Source organism: Panthera pardus, unplaced genomic scaffold (assembly GCF_024362965.1).
Source record: "Panthera pardus isolate Hobbes unplaced genomic scaffold, ASM2436296v1 HiC_scaffold_17, whole genome shotgun sequence".
Classification (NCBI taxonomy): Eukaryota; Metazoa; Chordata; class Mammalia; order Carnivora; family Felidae; genus Panthera; species Panthera pardus.
This window is the reverse complement of record NW_026526732.1, coordinates 32,432,142-32,454,995: the sequence shown is the minus strand read 5'-3', so window position 1 is coordinate 32,454,995 and position 22,854 is coordinate 32,432,142. Positions and strand designations below refer to the sequence as shown.

General features: G+C 40.3%; 1 protein-coding gene across 1 annotated transcript in view; it reads right to left on the bottom strand.

The window, feature by feature from the left end:
• Nucleotides 1-22,550, bottom strand: part of MOXD1 (monooxygenase DBH like 1) — a 96,703-nt gene extending 74,153 nt beyond the window's left edge. The window contains exon 1 of the mRNA XM_019420570.2: nt 22,217-22,550. Within this exon, the coding sequence (XP_019276115.2) occupies nt 22,217-22,489 (273 nt within the window). The 5' untranslated portion in view covers nt 22,490-22,550. The remainder of the gene's footprint in view (nt 1-22,216) is intronic.
• Nucleotides 22,551-22,854: the final 304 nt, after the last annotated feature.

Below are 22,854 nucleotides of genomic sequence, written 5' to 3'. Positions count from 1 at the left end.
CTAGGAAATCAATTCCCTAAAAGAGTGGTCCATATTTGAATTTCTGGCCCTTCAGGAAAATGTGGGAAGGATTTTATAGTGTCATAGAGCATCAAAAGAAATGGAATAAATAGACATTCAAGATCACTTAGTGATTTTCATTCATACAAATGAAAAGAGGAATTTCAACACTGTGAAATGGCTTGCCCCAAATGGAATTGACTAGTTTGTGATAAAGACAGGACCAACCCCAAGATAAGGACTTTTCTTACTATTACAGCAAGTGGAACTTCCTTTCACCACTCCTGAAAGCTAAGAGACCCCATCTGAGGTTATAGGCCATTTTAGTATGTGCTTTAATAGTAAATGCATATTAAAATGAAATGCAATGGAAAATTATGGAAAGAAATGAAACTAGTTGAATTATAAGACATCGAAAAACTGGAGAAATTTTGTTTTTATGGATCACCTATGATTTTTGTACTAAACTTGATCAATGGTATGCAGATCACTCCTGGGAGGCAGACAAATGCAATGGGGAGATCATGGGTTTTGAAATAAAATGGCTAGGATCTGATCCCTAGCTCTACCCCTAAATAGCCTTGGAGAATTGTTAAAGTCAAACTCTGAGCTTTTGTTCTAACATTAGTAAAATGGGGATAATACATACCTATTTTATGGATTTTGAAAGATAAAGAAATGAAACCATATATGGGGGGGAACTGCCTATTTAATATTGCCCATTTACTACTAATTTCCTTCCCCCCCTTTGCAATATCATTTGGTTTTTATCCAAAATATTTTCCTATATCATTTACCATTTGCTTTCTACAGTAAGAGTTATAAAATTCATGGTGCTAATTTTCATTTCTTAGAGAAGACGCAAAGTTTGCCTTAATTATAATGGTCTTTGCATACATCATGATATTTTATCTCTAAAAACTCATAAATGGTTGGGGTGTCTGGGTTAAGCATCTGACTCTTGACTTTGGCTCAGGTCATGATTTCACAGTTCATGAGATGGAGCCCCATGATGGACTCAGCCCTGTCAGCATGGATTCTCTTTTGGGATTCTGTTTGTCTCTCTCTCTGCCCCTCCTCACCCCTCTCTCTCTCTCTCTCTCAAAACAAATAAACTTTAAAAAAATATAAAAATTTGTATTTAAAAAATAAAAAGTCACAAATGGTTGATTCAGACAATGCATGCTAAAAATGAACTACTGGGAGCTCATCAAAATAAAAAGCTCCTGCACAACGAAGGAAACAATCAGCAAAACTAATAAGCAACCGACAGAATGGGAGAAGATATTTGAAAATGACATATCAGATAAAGGGTTAGTATCCAAAATCTATAAAGAACTTATCAAACTCAACACCCAAAAAACAAATAATCCAGTGAAGAAATGGGCAAAAGACATGAACAGACACTTCTCCAAAGAAGACATCCAGATGGCCAACCGACATATGAAAAAATGCTCAACATCACTCATCATCAGGTAAATACAAATCAAAACCACAATGAGATACCACCTGACACTGGTCAGAATGGCTAACATGAACAACTCAGGCAACAACAGATGTTGGCGAGGATGCAGAGAAAGAGGATCTCTTTTGCATTGTTGGTGGGAGTGCAAGCTGGTACAGCCACTCTGGAAAATAGTATGGAGGTTCTTCAAAAAACTAAAAGTAGAACTACCCTATGACCCAGCAATTGCACAACTAGGCATTTATCCACGGGATACAGGTGTGCTGTTTCGAAGGGACACATGCACCCCCATGTTTATAGCAGCACTATCAACAATAGCCAAAGTATGGAAAGAGCCCAAATGTCCATCGACGGATGAATGGATAAAGAAAATGTGGTATGTAAATACAATGGAGTATTAGTCGGCAATCAAAAAGAATGAAATCTTGCCATTTGCAACTACGTGGATGGAACTGGAGGGTATTATGCTAAGTGAAATTAGTCAGAGAAAGACAAAAATCATACGACTTCACTCACATGAGGAATTGAAGAGACAAACAGATGAACATAAGGGAAGGGAAACAAAAATAATATAAAAACAGGGAGGGGGACAAAACAAAAGAGACTCATAAATATGGAGAACAAACTGAGGGTTACTGGAGGGGGTGTGGGATGGGGGATGGGCTAAATGGGTAAGGGGCACTAAAGAATCTACTCCTGAAATCATTGTTGCACTTTATGCTAATTTGTATGTAAATTTAAAAAAATAAAAAAATAAAACAAGTTTAAAAAAGAAATTAAATACATATAAAAAAAAGAAAATGCATGCTAAAACATAATTGTACCTATTTTTACTAACATTAAAATTACATTTGAAGAAATGATTGCTGTGCTCAGCAAAAATAAATAAATAAATAAATAAAAATAAAGTATACAGGAAAAAAACCTTAAATTGTAAGTGTCACACTCAAATGGATGGCATTTGGTATTTTTATTCCTAGTACCTTTTCAAGGTAGCTATCAAGCATATGTAAATTTCACATGCAGCTCATGCTCAAAACCCACATTATTAGTGATGGATGGGGCCTAACTAAGCTTTTTTCACCCTGGTAACAACTACAACTCACTGAGTACATACCACGCACGAGGACCAGTTTAAGCATGTATTAATACATGCACATGTGTTAACTCATTTAACCTTTACGTCAAGTCTATGAGATAAAATTATTTTCCTACTTCACCGATGAAGACGCTAAAGCATAAAGTTAAGCATCGTGTCAAGTTCACAGGGCTGGTAAATAGTAAAGCCAGTATCAAAGCCAGAGAGTCTGACTCCAGTCTGTATCCTTCTTCATCGTTATACACCGTAGCGGCCACTGCTGGAAAAGTATGAGTTAGTTTATATTTTCTGTCTACAGAAATGTTTCTGTAAACATTTTTTTCCATGTAAAATGTTACTTTTTCTACTGGTAAAGTTGGAGGCTGTCAAAAAATTTATTCTGAGAGCCGGCTGTAACTGTGAAAACAATTCAAATGAAATACTCCTATCGTATTGTGATTTTCCCACTTGTGATCACATAGATTTTCAATATGTAGATGAGATAGCAATGCCTATGGACAATGAGAGATTCAGATAAATTGCACCTTTATACTAAGTTCACATTTCACTACATGATTCAAGCAATCACAGTTTTTGCAAACAAAAAGAACACAACACAAAATGCAATCAGCCGGAAGAGTAGAATAATTATCCTAGTCTTGCAAACATGCTTCCAAAACCATTAGTCCCACAGAATAGTCAGCTGGCTCCCCAACATTCCATTCCTTCTATTTCTACTCACCAATAACAATTCCTTTCAGCTATCCCACCTTCTTGTGGCTTTTCAGATAACTTAGCTACGAGAATATGGAAGAAACTGCACTCGGGTCTCACTGAATATCCCTTGAGAGCATCTATCCTGTGTAAACTACTGAGTGTCCAATATTTCAAAAAGATGGCTTCCAGACAAGCTCTGGACTCTTGGCAAAATGTGATTGTCTAAAAGAGGCTGGTATCTTCAACCTTATGGAGGGAAAACATGAATGGATTTTATTATAACTGAAATGTGAAACAGTCTAACCACCACCATAATTCCATTATAATTTGTTCACATTTTCTAGTACTTAAGGCCTATTTTAATATATGTCTTCAAATTTGATCACAGTATACCTTACCTATCACAACAGTATTATTGGTTACATGTTTACGTAAGCTGGGCCCCTACTGATGCTTAGAAATCCACATGTTAATCTCTTACTGTTTTCTCAGGAGGCCTCCCAAGACAAATATTCTAACCTTCTCGATTTAAGATGCCAACATTTCCCCACCCTCAGCTTATGATCACGCATCTCACTTCAAGAGAATTTCAGTTTCGACACACGGCAGCCCACATCTTGCCTTTTTTCCATCCAAAATAACATCCACTCTTTTGGAATTATAAAAATACTCAATGTAAAAGAAAGCAGGAGGGGCGCCTGGGTGGCTTAGTCGTTTGGGCGTCCAACTTTGGCTCAGGTCATGATCTCCCAGTCTGTGAGTTCGAGCCCCACTGACAGCTCAGAACCTGGAGCCTGCTTTGGATTCTGTCTCCCTCTCTCTCTGCCCCTCCCCCACTCATGCTCCCCTCTCTCTCTCTCTCTCTCTCTCTCTGAAAAATAAACATTAAAAAAATGTTTTTAAAGAAAGCAGGAGAAGAGAAATATAAAGCAAAGAGCAGACGGGACAAGTACAAAACAAATACATATAAATGAAATAAAAGGGAAATATTACAATAGATCCTACAGACATTGAAAGGTTAATAACTTCATGGAGATGCATGGGTGGATCAGTCTGTTAAGCTTCTGACTTTGGCTCAGGTCATGATCTCACAGTTCGTGACTTCGAGCCCCACATCAGGCTCTGCACTGGTGATGCAGAGCCTGCTTGGGATTTTCTCTCTCCCTCTCTCTCTCTGCCCCTTCCCCACTTGCACTCTCTGTCTCCCTCTCAAAATAAATAAACTTTTTTAAAAAGGCTAATAATATTATGCACACCTAGACATAAACAACTTGGATAATTTAGATGAGAGAAGGGCAAAGTTTTTGAAAGACACAAACCAGTCAAATTTATTAAGGAAAACAAATATTCTGAATAGCCCTATAATCTACTCATGGGTAAAAATCTTCTTACAAAAAAAAAAAAAAAGCTAAGCCAAGGTGCTTCCACTTGGAATTTTGCCAAATATTTATGGAAGAGATAATACAAATCCTTCACAAACTCTTCCAGAAGATAAAGAACAGAAAACACTGCCCAACTCATTTTTTGATGACAGCCTTACCCTGATACCAAAATCAAAGGCATTACAAAAAAAAAAAATGAACAAAGCAGTATTTTTCATGGGCTGAAATGCAAATTTTCTTTATATTGTAGCAAATATAGTGATATATTTTTCAAAGGATAATATATCTTGGCACCTGGCTGGCTCAGTCAGTTGAGCATCTGACTTTGGCTCAGATCATGATCAGGTCATGATGTTTTTGATACGTGAGAGTAAATTTTTCTTTATAAAACAGATGCATTATTAAATCTAAATTTTTTTATTTTTTTTAAAAATTTAAATGTTTATTTTTGAGAGAGAGGGAGACACAGGATCCAAAGCAGGCTCCAGGTTCTGAGCTATCAGCACAGAGTGCGATGCGGGGCTCAAACCCACCGACCATGAGACCATGACCCAAACTGAAGTCGGTCACTCAACCACCTGAGCCACCCAGGAGCCCCTAATCTAAATTTTTGACATAGAAATACATTCATTTAGGGGCGCCTGGGTGGCTCAGTCGGTTAAGCACCCGACTTGGGCTGATCTCACAGTTTGTGAGTTCGAGCCCCGCATCGGGTTCTGTGCTAACAGCTCAGAGCTTAGAGCCTGCTTCGGATTCTGTGTCTTCCTCTCTCTGCCCCTCCCCTGCTCCTGCTCTGTCTCTCTCTCTCAAAAGTAAAACAAAAACATTAAAAAAAAAAAAAGGATAACATATCATTAGCACGCAGATTTGGTTCAACATTACAAAATCAATCAATACAATTCATAATATCAAAGTCTAAAAAAGAAAACCATACAATCATCTTAATAAATGCAGAAAAACTATCTGAAACATTCATTCATGGTGAAATTGCTCAGTAAACAGCAGCAGAAGGGCACGCCCTTAACCTTATAAAGAGCATCTGTAGAAAATCCTACAGCAAACATCATACTAAATTCTTCCCCTAAACTTGGGAACAAGTCTTGGGTATAAGGCAAGGATGTCCATACTGCCAGCTTCCAGACAGCCCCACTATTGACTGTCCATTTCTGACAGTTTATCTCTACTTTTTCCCATTCCTAACCATACACATCAAAGTTCTGTCCTTGACATTATACTCCTCTGTCTTTGTATTTCATCCTTTGGGAATCTCGTCTACTCCAAGAGTTTCCAATCATCACCTTCATTCAGTATCACATATCCAAAAGTCTAACTCCACTTGGAAGTCTTAGTGTCCTTTCAAAATGCAATATATCCAAAATTGTATTTACCCTTTGTCTGTCTCCCTGGTTTTCCAGTTTCCCTGATTTTTTTTTCCATTACACTGCCACTCTCCTATCATCCAGATTCAAAACTGCAATCTTCTTTAACTTCTTCCTCAATTACTCATACCTCCACAGAACCCGTCAGTTCCTTCTGTGAAAAAATAACCCGTCTTTCGCTTCTACTCGATTACAACTTCCTCTACCTCACTTCAGACTATCACCTGCATTATTTCTGTCAAAGTTTTCCTTGAAAATCACTCTCAGTGGATCACTGTGTTTTATTCGATGGTATATGGTAGAATTCTAGAATGTAGATTCAAGTTTTTCTACAATTTAGCCTAACTTGATTTTTCAGTGTCTATCACTAATCCCACCACATGATCTCTACTATCTATTTATTATTCCCCTCAAATTCTGCCCTTTTCCTTTTTCTCCTTTTGTTCACACTCTTCCTCTCTGTCCTCCCTACTCTCTTTACCCCACTGAGAAATCCTCTCCACTAACTCCACCTATTGAAACTTAACTCCATTGAAATGCTTTCTTCCCTTCAAGACTCATGATTCTATCTGCTCTATGAAGTTTTCTTTGATCATTCCAACTGGAAGTGATCATTCCCTCTTAGAATCCTTACTCCTCTTTTGCATTCCCCTGTCGCCTGTAATATATTCTAGACATAGAATTGTCTTCTCAACCATGTAGTAACTGCCTAAAAATAGAAAGCTAACCTTATCAATCCAGTTATACATCTGTACCTTTAATATAGTTGTGTGCACTGTAAATGGAACAAAAAGAGGGAGAGTGATTATTTTCCCAATTGCTCTCAATTACATTTACATATGGTTAAGATCCATGTGGAATGTGCTTAACCAGATGCTAGGATGAGTTGAGTCTGCATGATCGGCCATCTAGACACATCTGGCACTGAAATCTGGGAACGTTGTTGTGACCTTTTAGCCCCTAAATGGACATGAATCTTATGGAACTGACATCCTCATTTAGAAAAAAGAGTTTATGCATGCAACAGCTCTTTGAAATCCTTTTACACTAAGAAGGCATTCCCCACCTATTTTAAAGAAATAGGACAAAAAAACAAAAACAAAAACAGATCTAAGAGAGAGAAATCGTGTTTCAGAATCTTTTCTAATGTGAATTTATATCCCGAGTGACTTGTATGTTGCAGATGCTTATTAAATATAGGTAATTTTAAAAGGAGCATCCTGCCTTTCCTTTTGCCAATTCTAAATAAGGGGACAATTATGGAAATAAAAGAGAAGAACTCAAGAACCATAACCCAATATTCACATCTTAATGGTATGAGAATAGATTAACTTGGGAGGTGCACAATTATTCCCCAGAAGCACCTTAATTCTTCCTTCAGCTTGTGTTAAGAAAATACATGAACTATAACCAAACACAGTCTTAATGGTGTCGACATTATACAATAAAAAAATGGCATATTGGCAAACCTTAAAAGGATAATTAAGTGAGGCAAGAGAAGAGAAAAAAACCAAAAAAAAATCTGCATCCCTAATTTCCTATCATTCAACTATTCTTGCCAGGAGGAAGAAAAGAAGTAAGGGAGGGAGAAAAAAAAAAGAGCTAAAAAGAAACCAAGTCAGTCAAAGAACAGTCAATCTTGAAAATCCTTCATGCATATTGGCTAAACCTAAAAGAGTACGCTCAGTGAAGTTAATGGTTTCCTGACAGTTTGACAAAGGGATAAATGTTATCTGAGTAGGTAATTAAATGGAATAATTATTTGGTACTATTATCCACTTGGAGAAAAAATAAACTGGAGAATGAAATTGACAGTAAAACACCAACCAATTAAGAATCTGATACCAATAATAGCACTTAGAAATTTATTTTCACCAAACCATACTGTGTAGCACTTATGAGATATTTATGGAATTTCCCCAGATCACTATTACTCCCTGGTTTTCACCTTTACAATTAGAACTGAATGGCACCCGTCACCCCCACTGCCGGTCCCAGTTAGCAAATAGAGCCCAGATGCAACACTGTCACACACCCATGGTAAAGACCATTCCTCAGCCATTGTCCTATGGTGCCTGATATTCCAGTACTTTTAAAATAAAAATAGGGGGCTTCTGGATGGCTCAGTTGGTTAAACATCTGACTCTTGGTTTGGGCTCAGGTCATGATCTTGTGGTTTGTGAGTTCGAGCCCCGCACAGGTCTCCACACTGGCAGTGTGGAGCCTGCTGGGGATTCTCTCTCCCCCTCTCTCTGCTCCTCCCCTGCTGTGTGCTCTATCTGTCTGTCTCTCTGTCTCAAAAATAAATAAATAAACTTAAAATAAATAGGATTATTGATCACAGTGCACTCTCATTGCCACAGCTGGATGTCACAGCCGTTATAAAAATCCAATTGTATGATATATATTGCATATATTATAAATTAACATAAAATACTGGTAAATAAAAGTAGGCTTCAATTAAGTATCATTAATAACGGGCTTTATGAGGACAAGAGGGTTGAGGAGGACACAGAGAACCATGGTTCTGTAAAGATTTTGTAAAAGCTAAAAAATAAAATTTGAAGATGTTTTAATTATGTAAATATAAAAGCTGATTTGCAGAAGTCATTCTTCTTTATATTTACTCAGCTTTAATATTCTGTAAAGTGAAATATGAAGTAATGTTACCCTACATAAATGGGGTTATGTGGATTTCAATCATATTCTAACTCAGCTACCTACATGAAGATCAACTTCAATATGAATTGTCAATGAGGTATTATTTTTGTTTTTATTGTGGATTACTATTATTTTAATCAGGTTTTTAGCTTGTTTTACTTTTTAAAGATAGAATATTACCTGCTACCCTTGAAAATCTGAGTTGATAATTAGACTCCAGCAATCAAGTTAATCCGTGGTTGTGTCCTAAAAATGAAACATGTTCTCACAGGATATAGTTTCTTTTGAACACCGTGCTTTGAAAAAGATTATGAAATACACCATCGAGGTTTCAAAATGCTGTGTGGCAATAGTAAAGTAAGTGAGCATCAGCATCCATTGGCATTTATCAGTTAGCACAACAGCAGGAATCCTGACTGCCACTTTAAAACTAACCTCCTTAAAAAGCTAGCTGCGATAATCTGCAAGATTGCTCTGACCTCGTGTTAAAAAACGTGATTACACAGATGTTAAATTGGTTCTTAAGCATTGCCAGTCTTTTTTCTCTCTCTTGAATAAAATCTCTGCAACAGAAAAGAGCTTCGACCGGCACTGTGTTAAACAGGATGAAGTGAAAACCCTTCTGGGTGTAATAAAAGATATGAATAAACCCGGCCCAGCCTGGAGAACTGAATGTAAGCACAGCTGCAAGGGAACCTTGAGAAAAATGTTACCATCTGTCATCATTTTCTTCAACAGGTGCTTGTAGTTTTTCCTCTTTTTGGAAATCTCAAAAGCCTTGTTACTTCAAACATTTCTGTTTGTAACATCAGCTTCTATAATAAGTGTTATGGTGGTTCAATAATATTGATAGTATAATAATAAATATTTTTGTGTTAAAGAGAATCTTTGATCCTAAAAAAAAAATCCCAAACTGGATAAACAAACTATACAAACATAATCTTCAGATTTCAGTGTAAGCTGGTTTTAAGAAGTCATTTCTTCACTAACCTTAGAAATTAGAGAGGAATGTCAAAACAGAAGGGGCGTGCCTTCTAGAAACCACTTCAGATAAAATTGAAACTCCTTACATCTAATAAGAGATCTGTGAATAGCTACTGGAATGCCAAAATAGGAACCCTGTTAGCTTGTGTTCCAATGAGGGGCCCACCTGAGCAATCTGTCAGTCCTTTAAGTGCCACCTTCTGAAAATACACATCCTGCATTTTCCCCTATAGCCAATCACCTCAGTTCAGTTTTCATGTAGAGTAATTTAATACTTTGCTATAGTTATAGAATTATCAGAGATAGAGTGCAAAATTAACATTTTGACTCTTTAGGTCTAACAATAAACTTCAATGGAAAAAACAATTTCAGATTTTATCATAGAAATAAACTGTATTTTACCATCATTTCATCTTATTCCACTATCTTAATTTTCTAAAAGTTTACATGACTTCTTTTAACTATGACCAGTGAATGCAAGTATAAATTTTGAGAAGAAAACTCCCTTCCTTCCTTCCTTCCTTCCTTCCTTCCTTCCTTCCTTCCTTCCTCTCTCACTCCCTCCTTCCCACTTCTCCTTTCTTCCAACACATATTTCATTGAGCAGCTAGTATTCCTAAGCTTCTGTTGCAGGGCTGAGGGCACAGGACTATACAGGATAGCAGACAAAGTCCACACTATAATGAAACTTATAGTTAGTTTGGGGTTGGAGGAGGCAAACAATTTTTTAAAAAATTTAATAATAATATAATCAACATGCTTAGATAATAAATACTTAGAGGACAATAAAACCGATTGTAGAGAAGGATTGGAAAGCCTTCAGGTTGAGTTATCAGAAAAGTCACCACTGAGGCTATGATATTTACTCTGAGAAATTAACTACAATTAGGAGCCAGCCATGAGAAGTATGGATGAAGTAGATTCCAGGAAGAGAGAGCAGTTATTGGAAAGGACTTGAATGGGGCTGGGTATCCATTTTGATGAAGCAAATAAAAGCCAGGATGGTCGAACTGTATAGCGCCCAGGAGAGAGGTCAACAGGAATCAAATGAGGCCCCGGACATCGTAATACCTTATTGGTTAGTGTAGGAAGTTCAAATTTAATACTAAGCTTATATAAAAGTCATCCCAGCTTTAAGCAGCAAGTGATATATTCTGATTGACATGAAAAGTGTGTGTGTGTGTGTGTGTATGTGTGTGTGTATTGCTGTGGCTACCATGTTGAGGATGCTAAGAAGTAAGAGTGGTGGTCAGAAGACAGGAGTCATGCAGTGGTCCCAGTGGTCTGTGCAAATAGTGCAAATAGTAAAACTGAAGGGAAATTGGCAGTTTTAGATTGAGCTTGGAGGAAAAGTCAACAGAACCTGAAGATGTGTTTCATACATGGGGTGAAGCAAAGAGAAGAAAAAAGGATGACTACTAATTCTCGACAGGAGCTACCAGGAGGTGCCATTTACTGAGATTGAGAAGGCTGGGAAAGAAACAGGTTGAGGGTGAATAAGATTAAGTTTGAGAGGCCTACCTCGATATCCCAGTGGGAAGGTCTGGAGACAGAGAACATGCAGACTGGTACGAGAGAAACCAAAATAATGCAGCCACCAAGTTTCAAAAATTCACCAACTTCACATTCAGCCTCCCTCATGAAGCCCTCCATATTCTTCTGAGTTATATACAAATCACGAAGCATTCTTTTTCTTTCTTTTTTTTTTTTCAGATTTCAAATACACATCCACTAATACACATTCACTAAACATAAATCAAATATAGTGAAATACATAGTAGGGAGAGAAATGAAATTCTCTCAGACACTGTAACAACCTAGGGCCCACCCACCCATGGAGACAGGACAACTCCTGAGACAGGTTAAAAAACAACATCGACACTTTCCAATATAGTTGCTAATATCTTCTCTCCTACTAAGTTCTTGAATAACCTAAAAGCATGAATGCAGAATAAAGTTATTTTCAGCATCTCATTAAAGCTGGAGGAAATCTGAGGGACACCTGATCCTAGTTCCCACCAGAGGAGGATTTCTCTCAGAAACATTTTTTTTAAATTTTTTTAATGTTTACTTATTCTTAAGAGAGAGAGAGACAGAGTGTGAGTGGGGGAAGAGCAGAGAGAGAGGGAGACACAGAATCTGAAGCAGGATCCAGGCTCTGAGCTGTCAGCAAAGAGCCCGACGCGGGGCTTGAACTCACAAACCACGAGATCGTGACCTGAGCTGAAGTCAGACGCTTAACTGACTGAGCCACCCAGGTGCTCCTCTCTCAGAAATATTTTTAAAGAGATGATTACACAGTATTTAATACCTGCAGTGACAAGCTCATGAATTTAGAACTTCACAAGGCAATCTGTTCAATTTTAAGACCTCCCACTGTCAGAAATATATTTGTTATATTGGCTAAAATCTTCTACTCTTTAATGTGTATTAATTGGGTCTTTTTTCTTCCTTCTGGAGCCTAACACGGAGCATCTAATCCCTATTTCTTGCGGAAGACTGTCCACTATTTCAAAAACAATGATCACGTCTTTTCTAATCATTTTATTCTCCAGGCACAACACTGACAACTGTTTCCCATTGCCCAGGTAACCCCGATTTCCAGAGATTTCAACCATGTTTGTAATCCTCTTTTAGAATCTTTTTAAAAATGTTATTCTAGAACCTATCTTCTGATGCGATTAGCCTTGTACAGAGTACTATGTCAATATCACTTTCCTTGATGTAAACAGCAGAGTTTATAGGCTAATATTGCATCTGTGTGTATAGCAAACATATGTTTTGAGTTAAAATGAGCTAATAGTTAGACCTTTTCCATATGAATTCCAATTAAATTCAACTTTATACATTTTTAACCAAGTGTTTAATTCTATTTGTATTCTCAGTGAACTTTTAACTTTTAGTTTCCTCTTATTATTTTAATATATACTACCTTTGAGCCTTTATCCTGTAGTCTAATGTAGACAGTCTGTTATCAACATATTTGGGGTATGAATGTTTAAATATTTATGATTATAATGAATTCAACTTTATGAGTCCATCCTATACAAGAAATCATGAGAAACCTTGCTAATTACCTTATCATCATTCAGATGCACCATTTATTTAATAGTCCAACTCCACATCCAGCAAATCAAATGCAAGAGAAAATGCAGTCTTGTCAGTATAATCTGTGTCTTTTGAAACCAGGCTGGTCTCTGGTCATTAATGGTTGCAGAGTATTCACAAATCAATTGCTTAAAGTTTGTCCTCAAATTTTCTTAAAAATTGCTATTGATATTCCCCATCTTTACACTTAGCGGATACCTTTTCCCCACGTTGAAAGGCTGCCATATTTGTCTCTGTGTCATCTTCTGACAATTCTGACATTTCACTGACGGCTTGATTGATTATAATAATATGCTGTATTTAGTACACACTTTCAATGTGCCACATACTTTGTGTAAGAGCTTTACATGCCTATTCCATTTAATCCTCACCCAAACCCCATGCTTTCGATATCAAAAGTCCCTTCTTCATAAAGGAAATTGTCATTTAGAAAGGTGAAGAAGTTTGCGAAGGACCACGCATCCAAAAGGTAGCAAGCAGTGCCAGGATTCACACCAAGGATTCCTGCTTTTAGGTGTTCAACAGTTATTCAGCAGGGATTTCTTGACAACCTGCCAAGTACACGGAATTGGTCTTGGTACCTCAGGAAGATGTGGCAACACTGACAGTCGTCGACTTATAAATGTTCCATCCATACCCTAATAAAATACTAATTATCTACCACTCCTGCTACCTTTTCTCCCTCTCCCTTCTGTGGTGATGGCTTGAGGGCATTTCACTGCTTATTAGTAACCTTAGAGAATGGAGCTTTGAAGGAAGGGAATGTATATATCTATTTACATAACTGGAAAGACACTTGAGAGTTTTCCAATTACAGAGGGAGTCCATTGTGTTACTGTTAATTCTAATAAAAAGATTTTAAAGCAGAACATGTCCCTCGCCTTAAATACAGGCTGAGAATGATCTGGAACTTTCATTTATTAATGCTCCTTTGATGCCCTGTAACCATATATAACTTATAAATTTTAGACTCTGTGTGGGCAGATATTCTTGTTGCCTAGAAATATGGCAGCTAGTACCAACTGGCAAAAGGTGTGTAGAAATGATAGGGGTATGAGGAGGAGACAGATTTCTGGTTCAGCACATGTTGAAATACACCACTACCCACAGTCCTTCCACTGCTACTCTTGTTTTAGCATTAAGTTTGAAAATATACTTAGAATTGTCAATAGCTTTGCTAAACTCATCTCAGAAGTGTTTCCATTTTAGGGAAGTCCACTTTATTCTTCTATTTTATAAAATAATTGTCAGTATCCAAACATATGCTAGCCTTTGCTTCAAAAAGCACACTTCAAAGGCACTGTGAATTACATTGCATGGAATTCTCCTTTGTATCCCCCTGCCCAATGCCTGGAATCTTCGAAGCTTCTGTAGGTCTACCACAAAGGAGTAGCCTGATTTCTATCAAAGAGCCGGACCACATAAGATCAGTAGTTCCTGAACATGTCTGCTGCTCATAATCACCTGGGAAACTTTAAAATTTATTAATGTCTATGTCCACCTCCTCAGATTGTGATTTAATTGGTATGGAAGAGGGAGGGTGGTTACATGGATGTTGGGATTTTTTAACAGCCCCCAAGTGATGCTAATATGCAGAGAAATTTGGGAACTTCCGGCATCAGAAGTATCTTTCCCAGTGCCCGGTTCTCTGTTGGCTCCACTGCTCATCACTGGGCTATAATCTGCCACAGCATGAATCCATTTTGGCCCTGGTTGTCCGAAGTACCAGCAGGCCTAGCTTCTACCCATGAGTTTCCTTGTATGAGTGAGTTTCAGTGCGTGAAATTTGCAGCGGAAAAAAGGGCAGCAATGTAGTTTTATTTAACAAACTGAGATTTCAGAGTTTTAGTTTAAAAATTGCCTAAAAGATAGAAATCTTCCACAGGCACATGTGGTTTTGCTGATCTAGCTTCTCCAAGTTCTTTGGGTCTCCAGTGTTATTGCAGATAAGAAAGAACAGAGGATAAGCGAAAAACATTCGCACCTAGAATTAAGAAAGAAACTCCTATAAAATCACCAAGTCTCTAGATCAAAGCTTGAGAGACTCTAGTTGAGCTTACTAAACATCTGTGCAGCAATGCCACAGAAATAGAAAAGAGAGCTTGTGTGGTTCAGACATTTGTTAAAACATTAATTATATTTCTTCCAGGTAGGCAGTTTCCTATATTCGAGGTCTACTAACTTCTTTGATGCGCATGCCAGATCATCTTCTTCATGGTATATAGTATTTTGAGTTGTAAACACTATGATTAATCTCCAAAGGCCACCTTTAAGACCTGGGACATTTGTTTTCCTTCATGTCTTGATTATAAGCATCCTTATCTGAAATAACCACATGGTTACTCCTTATCACATCGCCCTATTTTAATTCTCAACATTTCCTTGTATTTTTATTTGTTTATGTACCTGCTTATCCCCCACCAAAATGTGAGCTCTGTGATGTCACTGCCTTCATCTCACTTAATGTTATACCCTTATGACCATTCATTGGTTAAATGAGTGAACGAACATCCCAATATTCACTGCCTCACTGTGATGTGAGAGTCAAGTGATCCCCCTACTGTGTGACCTGGAGCCCCAAGTTTATGCATCTACAAAATGGGAGAAATAAGACATTGTTCTCACAGGGGTATCGTGAAAATTGCAGAAGATCACACACTTTAAGGACTTATCAAAATGTAGGGCATATATGAAGAACTCAGTAATGAAAAATCATATCATAGAAATGAATATCTATGACATTTATAGTGGAACAAAAGTAAGAGAAATACTCGGATTTTGTCTTGCCAATCTGTTTTAACATGTATTTCATTATACATGTTCTTTCAGTATTAAGGAAGAAAATTGGAATATGTATTTTTTAAGTTTATTTTTGAGAGAGAGAGAGAGAGAGAGGGAGAAGATACACACACAAGCAGGAGAGGGGCCGAAAGAGAGGGAGAAAGAATCCCAAGCAGGCTCCATGCTGTTAACACAGAGCTGGACACGGGGGCTTGATCCCATGAACCATGAGATCATGACCTGAGCAGAAACCTGAGTTGGACGCTTAATGACTGAGCCACCCAGGTGCCCCTGGAATATGTTTTTATGTATGCAACTGCTTACTTGAAGGAGAAGACAGAACAGAAAACCAGGACTCAGAGGAAATAAATCCAGGCTGCTGATCTACATGGCCTCCAACAAGCCATTTAACAGGTACCTAACACTCACAGTAAAAACACAGCTCCTCACCTGTAAAAATTGGTGTGGGGAAAGTTTGGAAATTTGAGGGGAATCAACTGAACTCCGAGCTCTTTTTAAATCTGTTTATTTTTTAGTAATCTCTGCAGCCAATGTGGAGCTCAAAATCACAACCCTGAGATCAAGCGTCCTATGTTCTTCTGACTGAGCCAACTAGGCACCCTTGAACTCTGAACTCTTAAGAACAGCAATACACAAAACATCAACACTTAACTCATAAAAGCAATAACTGTTTAAAGATTTTCTCATAATTTTTGGCTACAGGAGATGAATAGGAAAGGCCTCAATAGCAGATTAAATCTGGTCTATACATTATTTGCATAGCCCTCGATATATAATTCCAACTTTACAGTTAAGAAAATTACCCATTTGAAGTTACTTTTATAGAATTTTCTGCTTATGTGCTATATGCTATCCTTATGAGCATCATTTTTTTTTTTTTAATTTGAAAGACAGATTGGGAAGACGTTTCCTGGAAAAATAACTTTCTATTTAAAAGTTTTATACTAGTTATCTTTTTAAGTTACAATAAACAGCCTTGTGGGGCATCTATATGCACTTTTTCTTTACATATGGATCAAACATTTTCAAAAGCATGATGATGTATAATGAATTCATTCCTTTTGCCAGCAACTTTATTGTAAGAGGTCTGTATTACAAAAAACAAACACACAAACAAAAACGAATCAATAAGCCACCATTCACTTTCTTTGAAGTGGACTCTGCCTTCCCTTCCAAGAGTCCAGAAATATGCCATTGGTTGCTTGAAGCCTTGAACACTGTTGGTCAGTTCAGGTGCATTGTACCCTTGGTTCTTAGGTCTGCCCTGTATCCTCAGGCTGGCATTATGAAATCATCTGCTCTGCCAGGGAGAACCACACAGCTGAAGAGGATCATCTTGTGTGAAGCATTACGTTCGTGCATGTGTCCTTATTACTAATGCACAAAGCACGAAGCTTGGAGACATCCCCTCGTCATCTGGAAATTGGGGTGTGTGGTGGGGGGGGCATAATCTGAAGACTTATAAATATCTCTTAACAAAGCCCCAGCTGAGCTGTGTCAGGATTGTACACTCTCTTCATCTTTCCCTTACAGCTTTTCAATTTGCTTTCCAAACATTTCTTTGTTGCCGTTGGCTGGGGCGCACTTAAAAGCAGCACATCGTTAACCACAAAGAATGCTCACTGTTTTCTGTGATTTCAAATCACAGCACAATTTCCAAGCACTTCCTCAGCGAGCAGCCCAGCAGCAATTACCCTGCTGCTGAAGACTTACTTGTCAGCACAGAAATGTTTCAGTTTTAGAGACAGCCAACACCACAAGGCTGTAACAAATGATGACATATGCTCCAGCTTCCATTCACTAGCGATTTCTACCCCCAAAGGAAGAGTGAATCAATTTTTGTGCAAATTCAACAGGCACATCCGACAATGCTGCCCTCTTCTCTTAACTCACACAAACTAGGCATTCATCAACCCGGATTACTTGCCTCCAATAGGGACTCAGTTGCTAAGTGGTTCGGGTGGGGGTGGGATTGCACTGTGTCAAAAAGGGGCAAAGTACAGGGAAAGGACATGAATCCGTCAGGGAAGTGAGAGTTGAGTTCATTCATTGAGACAAAATAGTGAGGTTTTCAAAAGCCAATGCAAGAGGAAAGACTGCTTCCCACCCCCTCCCCAGGCAATCCTGTGAAAGACAGTGCATAAACCCACAGCAGCATCCCAGGGGTCACATCTCCCCAAGAGCAAGCAGCTCTCCAACAGTGTATCTGATGGAGACAGGCTCCACTTCCCAACCACATTTTTCTCTCTCATTTGATGGTACCTGGTTATATAACATGTGAGGAACTCTCTCCAGACTGGGCAGGTGGGTTACAAAATGGACAGGGCAAGTTTCCATAATGCCTCATCTCTGGGCCTATAGGTTTTAAGGGTGGCCAAACCTACTGGCCTGAGGCGAGGAAATCAAAATTTGATTTTTCACTGCACAGGACTACAAGCAAATGTCACACTGCCCTCTGGAGGTATTCGCATTGGGTCCAACCCTGAATTAGTGATTGGCAACCGCTGAAAAATATGGGTTGTAGAGGCTCACAGGTCTTTTTTGGCAGGGGAGTATGGAGGAGGAGAATTAAGTGTTCCCTCACTCCTTGTGAGCGGTGTGAAAGACTACAAGGGAAAAAGGTGAATAAGTCAATATCGCCTCCCAGTCTCAGCAGCATCAAGAGAGATTAGACACATACAGACTCTCAAAAGTGGTGGTAAGAGAGAGACTGTGACTAGTCAGTGGGTCAGTGGGGATGGGTGTGGAAGGAGGTATTTTGCAAAGATGACCTCACCTGTATATTCCGTTCCCCTGTGAGCTCCTTATGATGTGATACTGAGGTGGAGTCTATCTTCCCTCCTGAATCGGTGGGATAGGGACACAACAGAAGATGACTCAAAGGCTAAGTTACAAAAGCCTATCCAGTTTCTACCTGGGCCTCTCGGGATATTCAGCCTTAGGACCCAGCCACTCCGCTGTGAGGAATCTGAATAGCTGCATGGAGTGGCCACTCTCCCACCACCATGGCACCTGCTGAGATCACCAGCTAAGAGCCAAAGGCAGCTGGCGTCAGACAAGTGACTGAGGGAGCCTCCTGATGACTCCAACCACTCACTTTGGAGTTGGCATCAAGTAAAATAGAGATCTGTCCCCACTTAGCTCCTCCTCAAATTGCAGATGTGTGAAAAACGAAGGGTCACTGTATTGAGCCACTATGTCTTGGGGTGGTTTGTTACACAATAGGCAACCAAAAAAAAAAAAAGGCAAGGTCCCCTCTGACACGGGACATTTCTTGGCACAGAATAAGCTGGGCCTGAAGAGAAATGGGACCTTGCCTCTCTGCCTTTCATGGCTTTTCATAATCTGGGTTGATTCTTCACCAATCTTAGCTTTTTCCCCTCTTGACCCCAGATTAAGTCGAGCTCTATCTCAGCTAGAATTGTGTGTACATGCATGCTCTACGTGGTGCTTTGCACAACATGGAATTGTGGCCAGTATTTAGTGATCAGATTTACACACATCTACATTTCTGTCTTCCCCCCCAAAAAGCAAAAACAGAAGATCTGCCAATACTTGATTTGCATACCCACATAACAGTAACTTGGTCACAAAAACTCTTTTTGTCCTCAATCCTCTGTCCTGTCTGTTGCATTAGATCAAGCCCGTCACTTTGTTATACTTGCTGTCTGACCTCTATAGGCATTTGGGTTTGTGGCATCTATTTTAACCCAACAATTCTTTACTGGTTGGCCGGAATGAATTCTCACACAGTTATCCAGGAGTTCATATCCTATTGAAAAGAAAAGCTTAAGATAATCAGCAAAATAGAAGTCAGAATAATAAAAAATATATATACCTAAAGGTCAAGTTTTTGAAAGTTAAATATATGAAAATATATTTCATAAAATATATGAAAAAATATATTTCATAAACTATATGAAAAAAAGCCACAAGGGGAGGTGACTGGGATGTCACCTTGGGTTATTACCATACAGCTTCATGCCATCTGTAACCATCAGCAGCCGCTACATATACATTAGAGCCCAGAAGCCAATGAATGCTCTGTCTTGCAAAGTTTGTTCGCACTGGAAGCAAAATTACCTGAAATCCAAAGTCTACTAACTGAATCGAATACACTGTTTAAGAACCCTATTTACCTTTTGGTATAGGTGCTGAGGAGGGCCTTACTACACCACTGTATAAAGACTCTCAAGGTGATAGTTTCTAGAGAGAAGATTCGATTTCAAGTTTTGGAAAATCACCTAACCTGGATGACCCAGCTGGAACTGATACATTTCATTTTATTTTCAGTGTTTGGTGTCTTTCATTTGATTAAAGAGGTTGTTAATAAATTTTTTCCCATATAACTGACTAGCATAATTTTTACTGTATTTTATATGTCCTGTAATGAGTGGGATTAAGGAAATGGACCAGTAAAGGATGTCAGTCCACTAAGAAAATAATTACCATTTGTATATGGAAATAAGAATTTTATCTCCTGAGGAATAAAACTGAAAAGGAATATCCTATTGCTTTCTCATTAACTATGTTGGAGAAGTGACCATTTTCTAAGGTTTATCTCATAGGGATCGGTATTCACTGATTATTTTAAGAAAAGTTCCACGGTTCAAAGTCAACCCAAAGAGCACTTAGTTAATTCTCATGCAGTCTTTATGAGAATCACCAGCAGTGTGAAAACACTCTGTAGTTTAACGAAGTCTGTTTTTGTGGTGGGCCAGTTATGGCATGTTGAAACACTACTCTACGCTTGGTCTTTCATTTGATATCAAATTGGATGGGCTTTCTAGAAACACTACTCTCTGGCGGGAAACAATATCAAGTTATCCTTTAAAGTATACCCTGTTTAGGGGTGCCTGGGTGCCTCAGTCAGTTAAGCGTCCGACTTCAGCTCAGGTCATGCTCTTTTGGGGTTCCTGGGTTCGAACCCCAGGTCAGGCTCTGCGCTGACAGCTCAGAGCCTGGAGCCTGCTTCAGATTCTGTCTCCCTCTCTCTCTGCCCCTCCCCCACTTACACTCTGTGTCTCTCTCTCTCCTCTCTCTCAAAAATAAACATTATAAAGTATACCCTGTTTTATGATATTACCATAGTAAGATTTTCCATGTCCCTTTCAACAAAACATGCAAGGATAGTTAAGAGGCATAGTACCCTCCCCACCCAAAACAACCAAACAAACACAAAGACTTGGCTCACACAGATATTTAAACAAGGTATTTTCTACTTCATATCAGAAGAGAGTTACGTTATTCAGCTAGTGAGGCCTGTGTTTGGGGTCAAATTCATGGTTTACAAATTCAATGTCTGAGATGCCGCTGCAGGAAGAAATTTATACATCAGTGACCTCAACAAAGTGCAATCCTCATAAAACCCAATTTTATTGGAGCTGTGGAACACTTATTTTGGGAGGAAAGGACTAATTTATGAAAAACCAGACAACAGGATGGTTTTGAACTTGTTATTACTATCATTTTCTTTATTTCTACCCAGAGTTAATAGCTCAGTGCCAGAATTAGGGTTAAAATTGGATGGCTTCTCAGCCAGAAAGTTGTGGAAATCAAACTTAGAAGTCAGGAATAAAATTACTGAGAAATGCACTTTGAAATCGATCGGGTGCTTTGATTTTAATATCATCAAAACCTTAACACAATGCAAAAACAGCAAGGAGTTTTCATTTGGAAGAAGAGACTTTTAGCAAAGGGCAGTATTTTTGGATGAACTTTTATAAGTAACAGAGTATACTCACCACGATGTTATGCAACTGTGGAAAAGTGTCCAAATGTTGTCAAGATCAGATAAACAAAGATGTCCAGAAGACCTAACCACCTAATCATTATGGTTACTTCACAATTCTTTTTTCCCCCCTCCTATGCATGAAGTTATCTATGAACAGGCAACATATCTACTCTGACTCTTTCAAAGCAAATCAGCAGCTGTCAAATCGACTTTGTTGGTTATTACAGTAAGCGAAAAGTTTCTCCACTTAATAGAGGATTTTGCCGGGGAAACTAAAGATTTTGCAGGTCTCTGAATGGGGCATCCTAACGGGCTCCCAGAAGAGCAAAGTTCCTAAAAGATTCTTAGTGGGGGGCCTTTCATTCATCTCTCAGATAAGGCAGCTGACCCCAGCTCCGTGCCTGGGACCCTAGAATAGCTATGATTTGGGAAGTTCTGGGATCCTGGTCCCAGGCAGCAAGACAGCAAAGTGCTGTAAAGCTCACAGGTCCCTCCAACCCTGAGAGCCGTCCTGCTAGAGCCCCAAAGGGTCGTTCTCCTTTCCCATTAGAGGTGAATAGGGATGCGTGGCAGGTGTGTATGCAGGGGATCTATTAAATGGGGTGCTGGGGACAGGAGAGTGTTCAGAGACAAGCTGCCCGAGGTCACCCGTGCTCAGCTTCCCGGGGCGAAAACTCGGGGCCAGGCGGCGGAAGCAGGGAGCCCAGCCGCAGGCGCCTTCGGCTCCGGGGGTGCGGGAGCTGACCGTCCAGGGGAGCGCGTGCCGGGCGGGGGCTGCCGGGGGGGGGGGGGGGGGCGGTGGCGTCCAGCCTCCGCCGCAGGGGACACCGGGTGGCCCCCGGGACGCCGGTACTCGCGCCTGCCCCGAGGGCGGGACGGGACGGGGCTCGGTGGGGACGCGCTTACCTGCAGGTAGGGCCGCCCGTGGGCCACTCCGCCCACGACGATGTCCGCCGAGGCCATGGCCCCGGTGGGCGAGAAGCCGAAGCCCACGTAGCCGGCGGTGCGCACCTCGAGGCGGAAGGCGAGCCCGCCGCCCCGCGGGCCCCAGCTCAGCCAGTACTTGCCCTCGGAGTCGAGGAGGGTGCGGTGCGGGAGGGCTCGGCCCGAGCCCCCCGCCGCCGCCGCCGCCGCGCCGGGGAGCAGCCCCCACAACAGGAGCAGCGGCCAGCGGCACATCCTCGGGCGCCTCCTGCCCGCCGGCACCTGGGTCGCGCAGACTGGCGGAGCGAGGAGGCGGCTCGAGGGGCGGCGGCCGCGCGCGGGAGGCCTGGGCCCGCCCCCTCGGCCCGCCGCGCGCCCGCCCGCCGGGAGGGGCCCCACCCGCTCCCACTCCCCCTCCCCGCCGCGGGCGACCCCCGGCCCGTCGGGCTGGCGGCCCATCCACCTGCCGCCCCGCACCCGGGGCTTGGTCCCCGGGGTCTAGGTTCCGTGGGGAGGGAAGAGGGGGGCGTCCTGGATAGCGGAGGCAGAGAAAAGGGGGCTGGGACCCAGGGGAAAGGAGAGGGCAGGCTGGTTCTGGGAGACCGTGGGCGCTGGCTGGG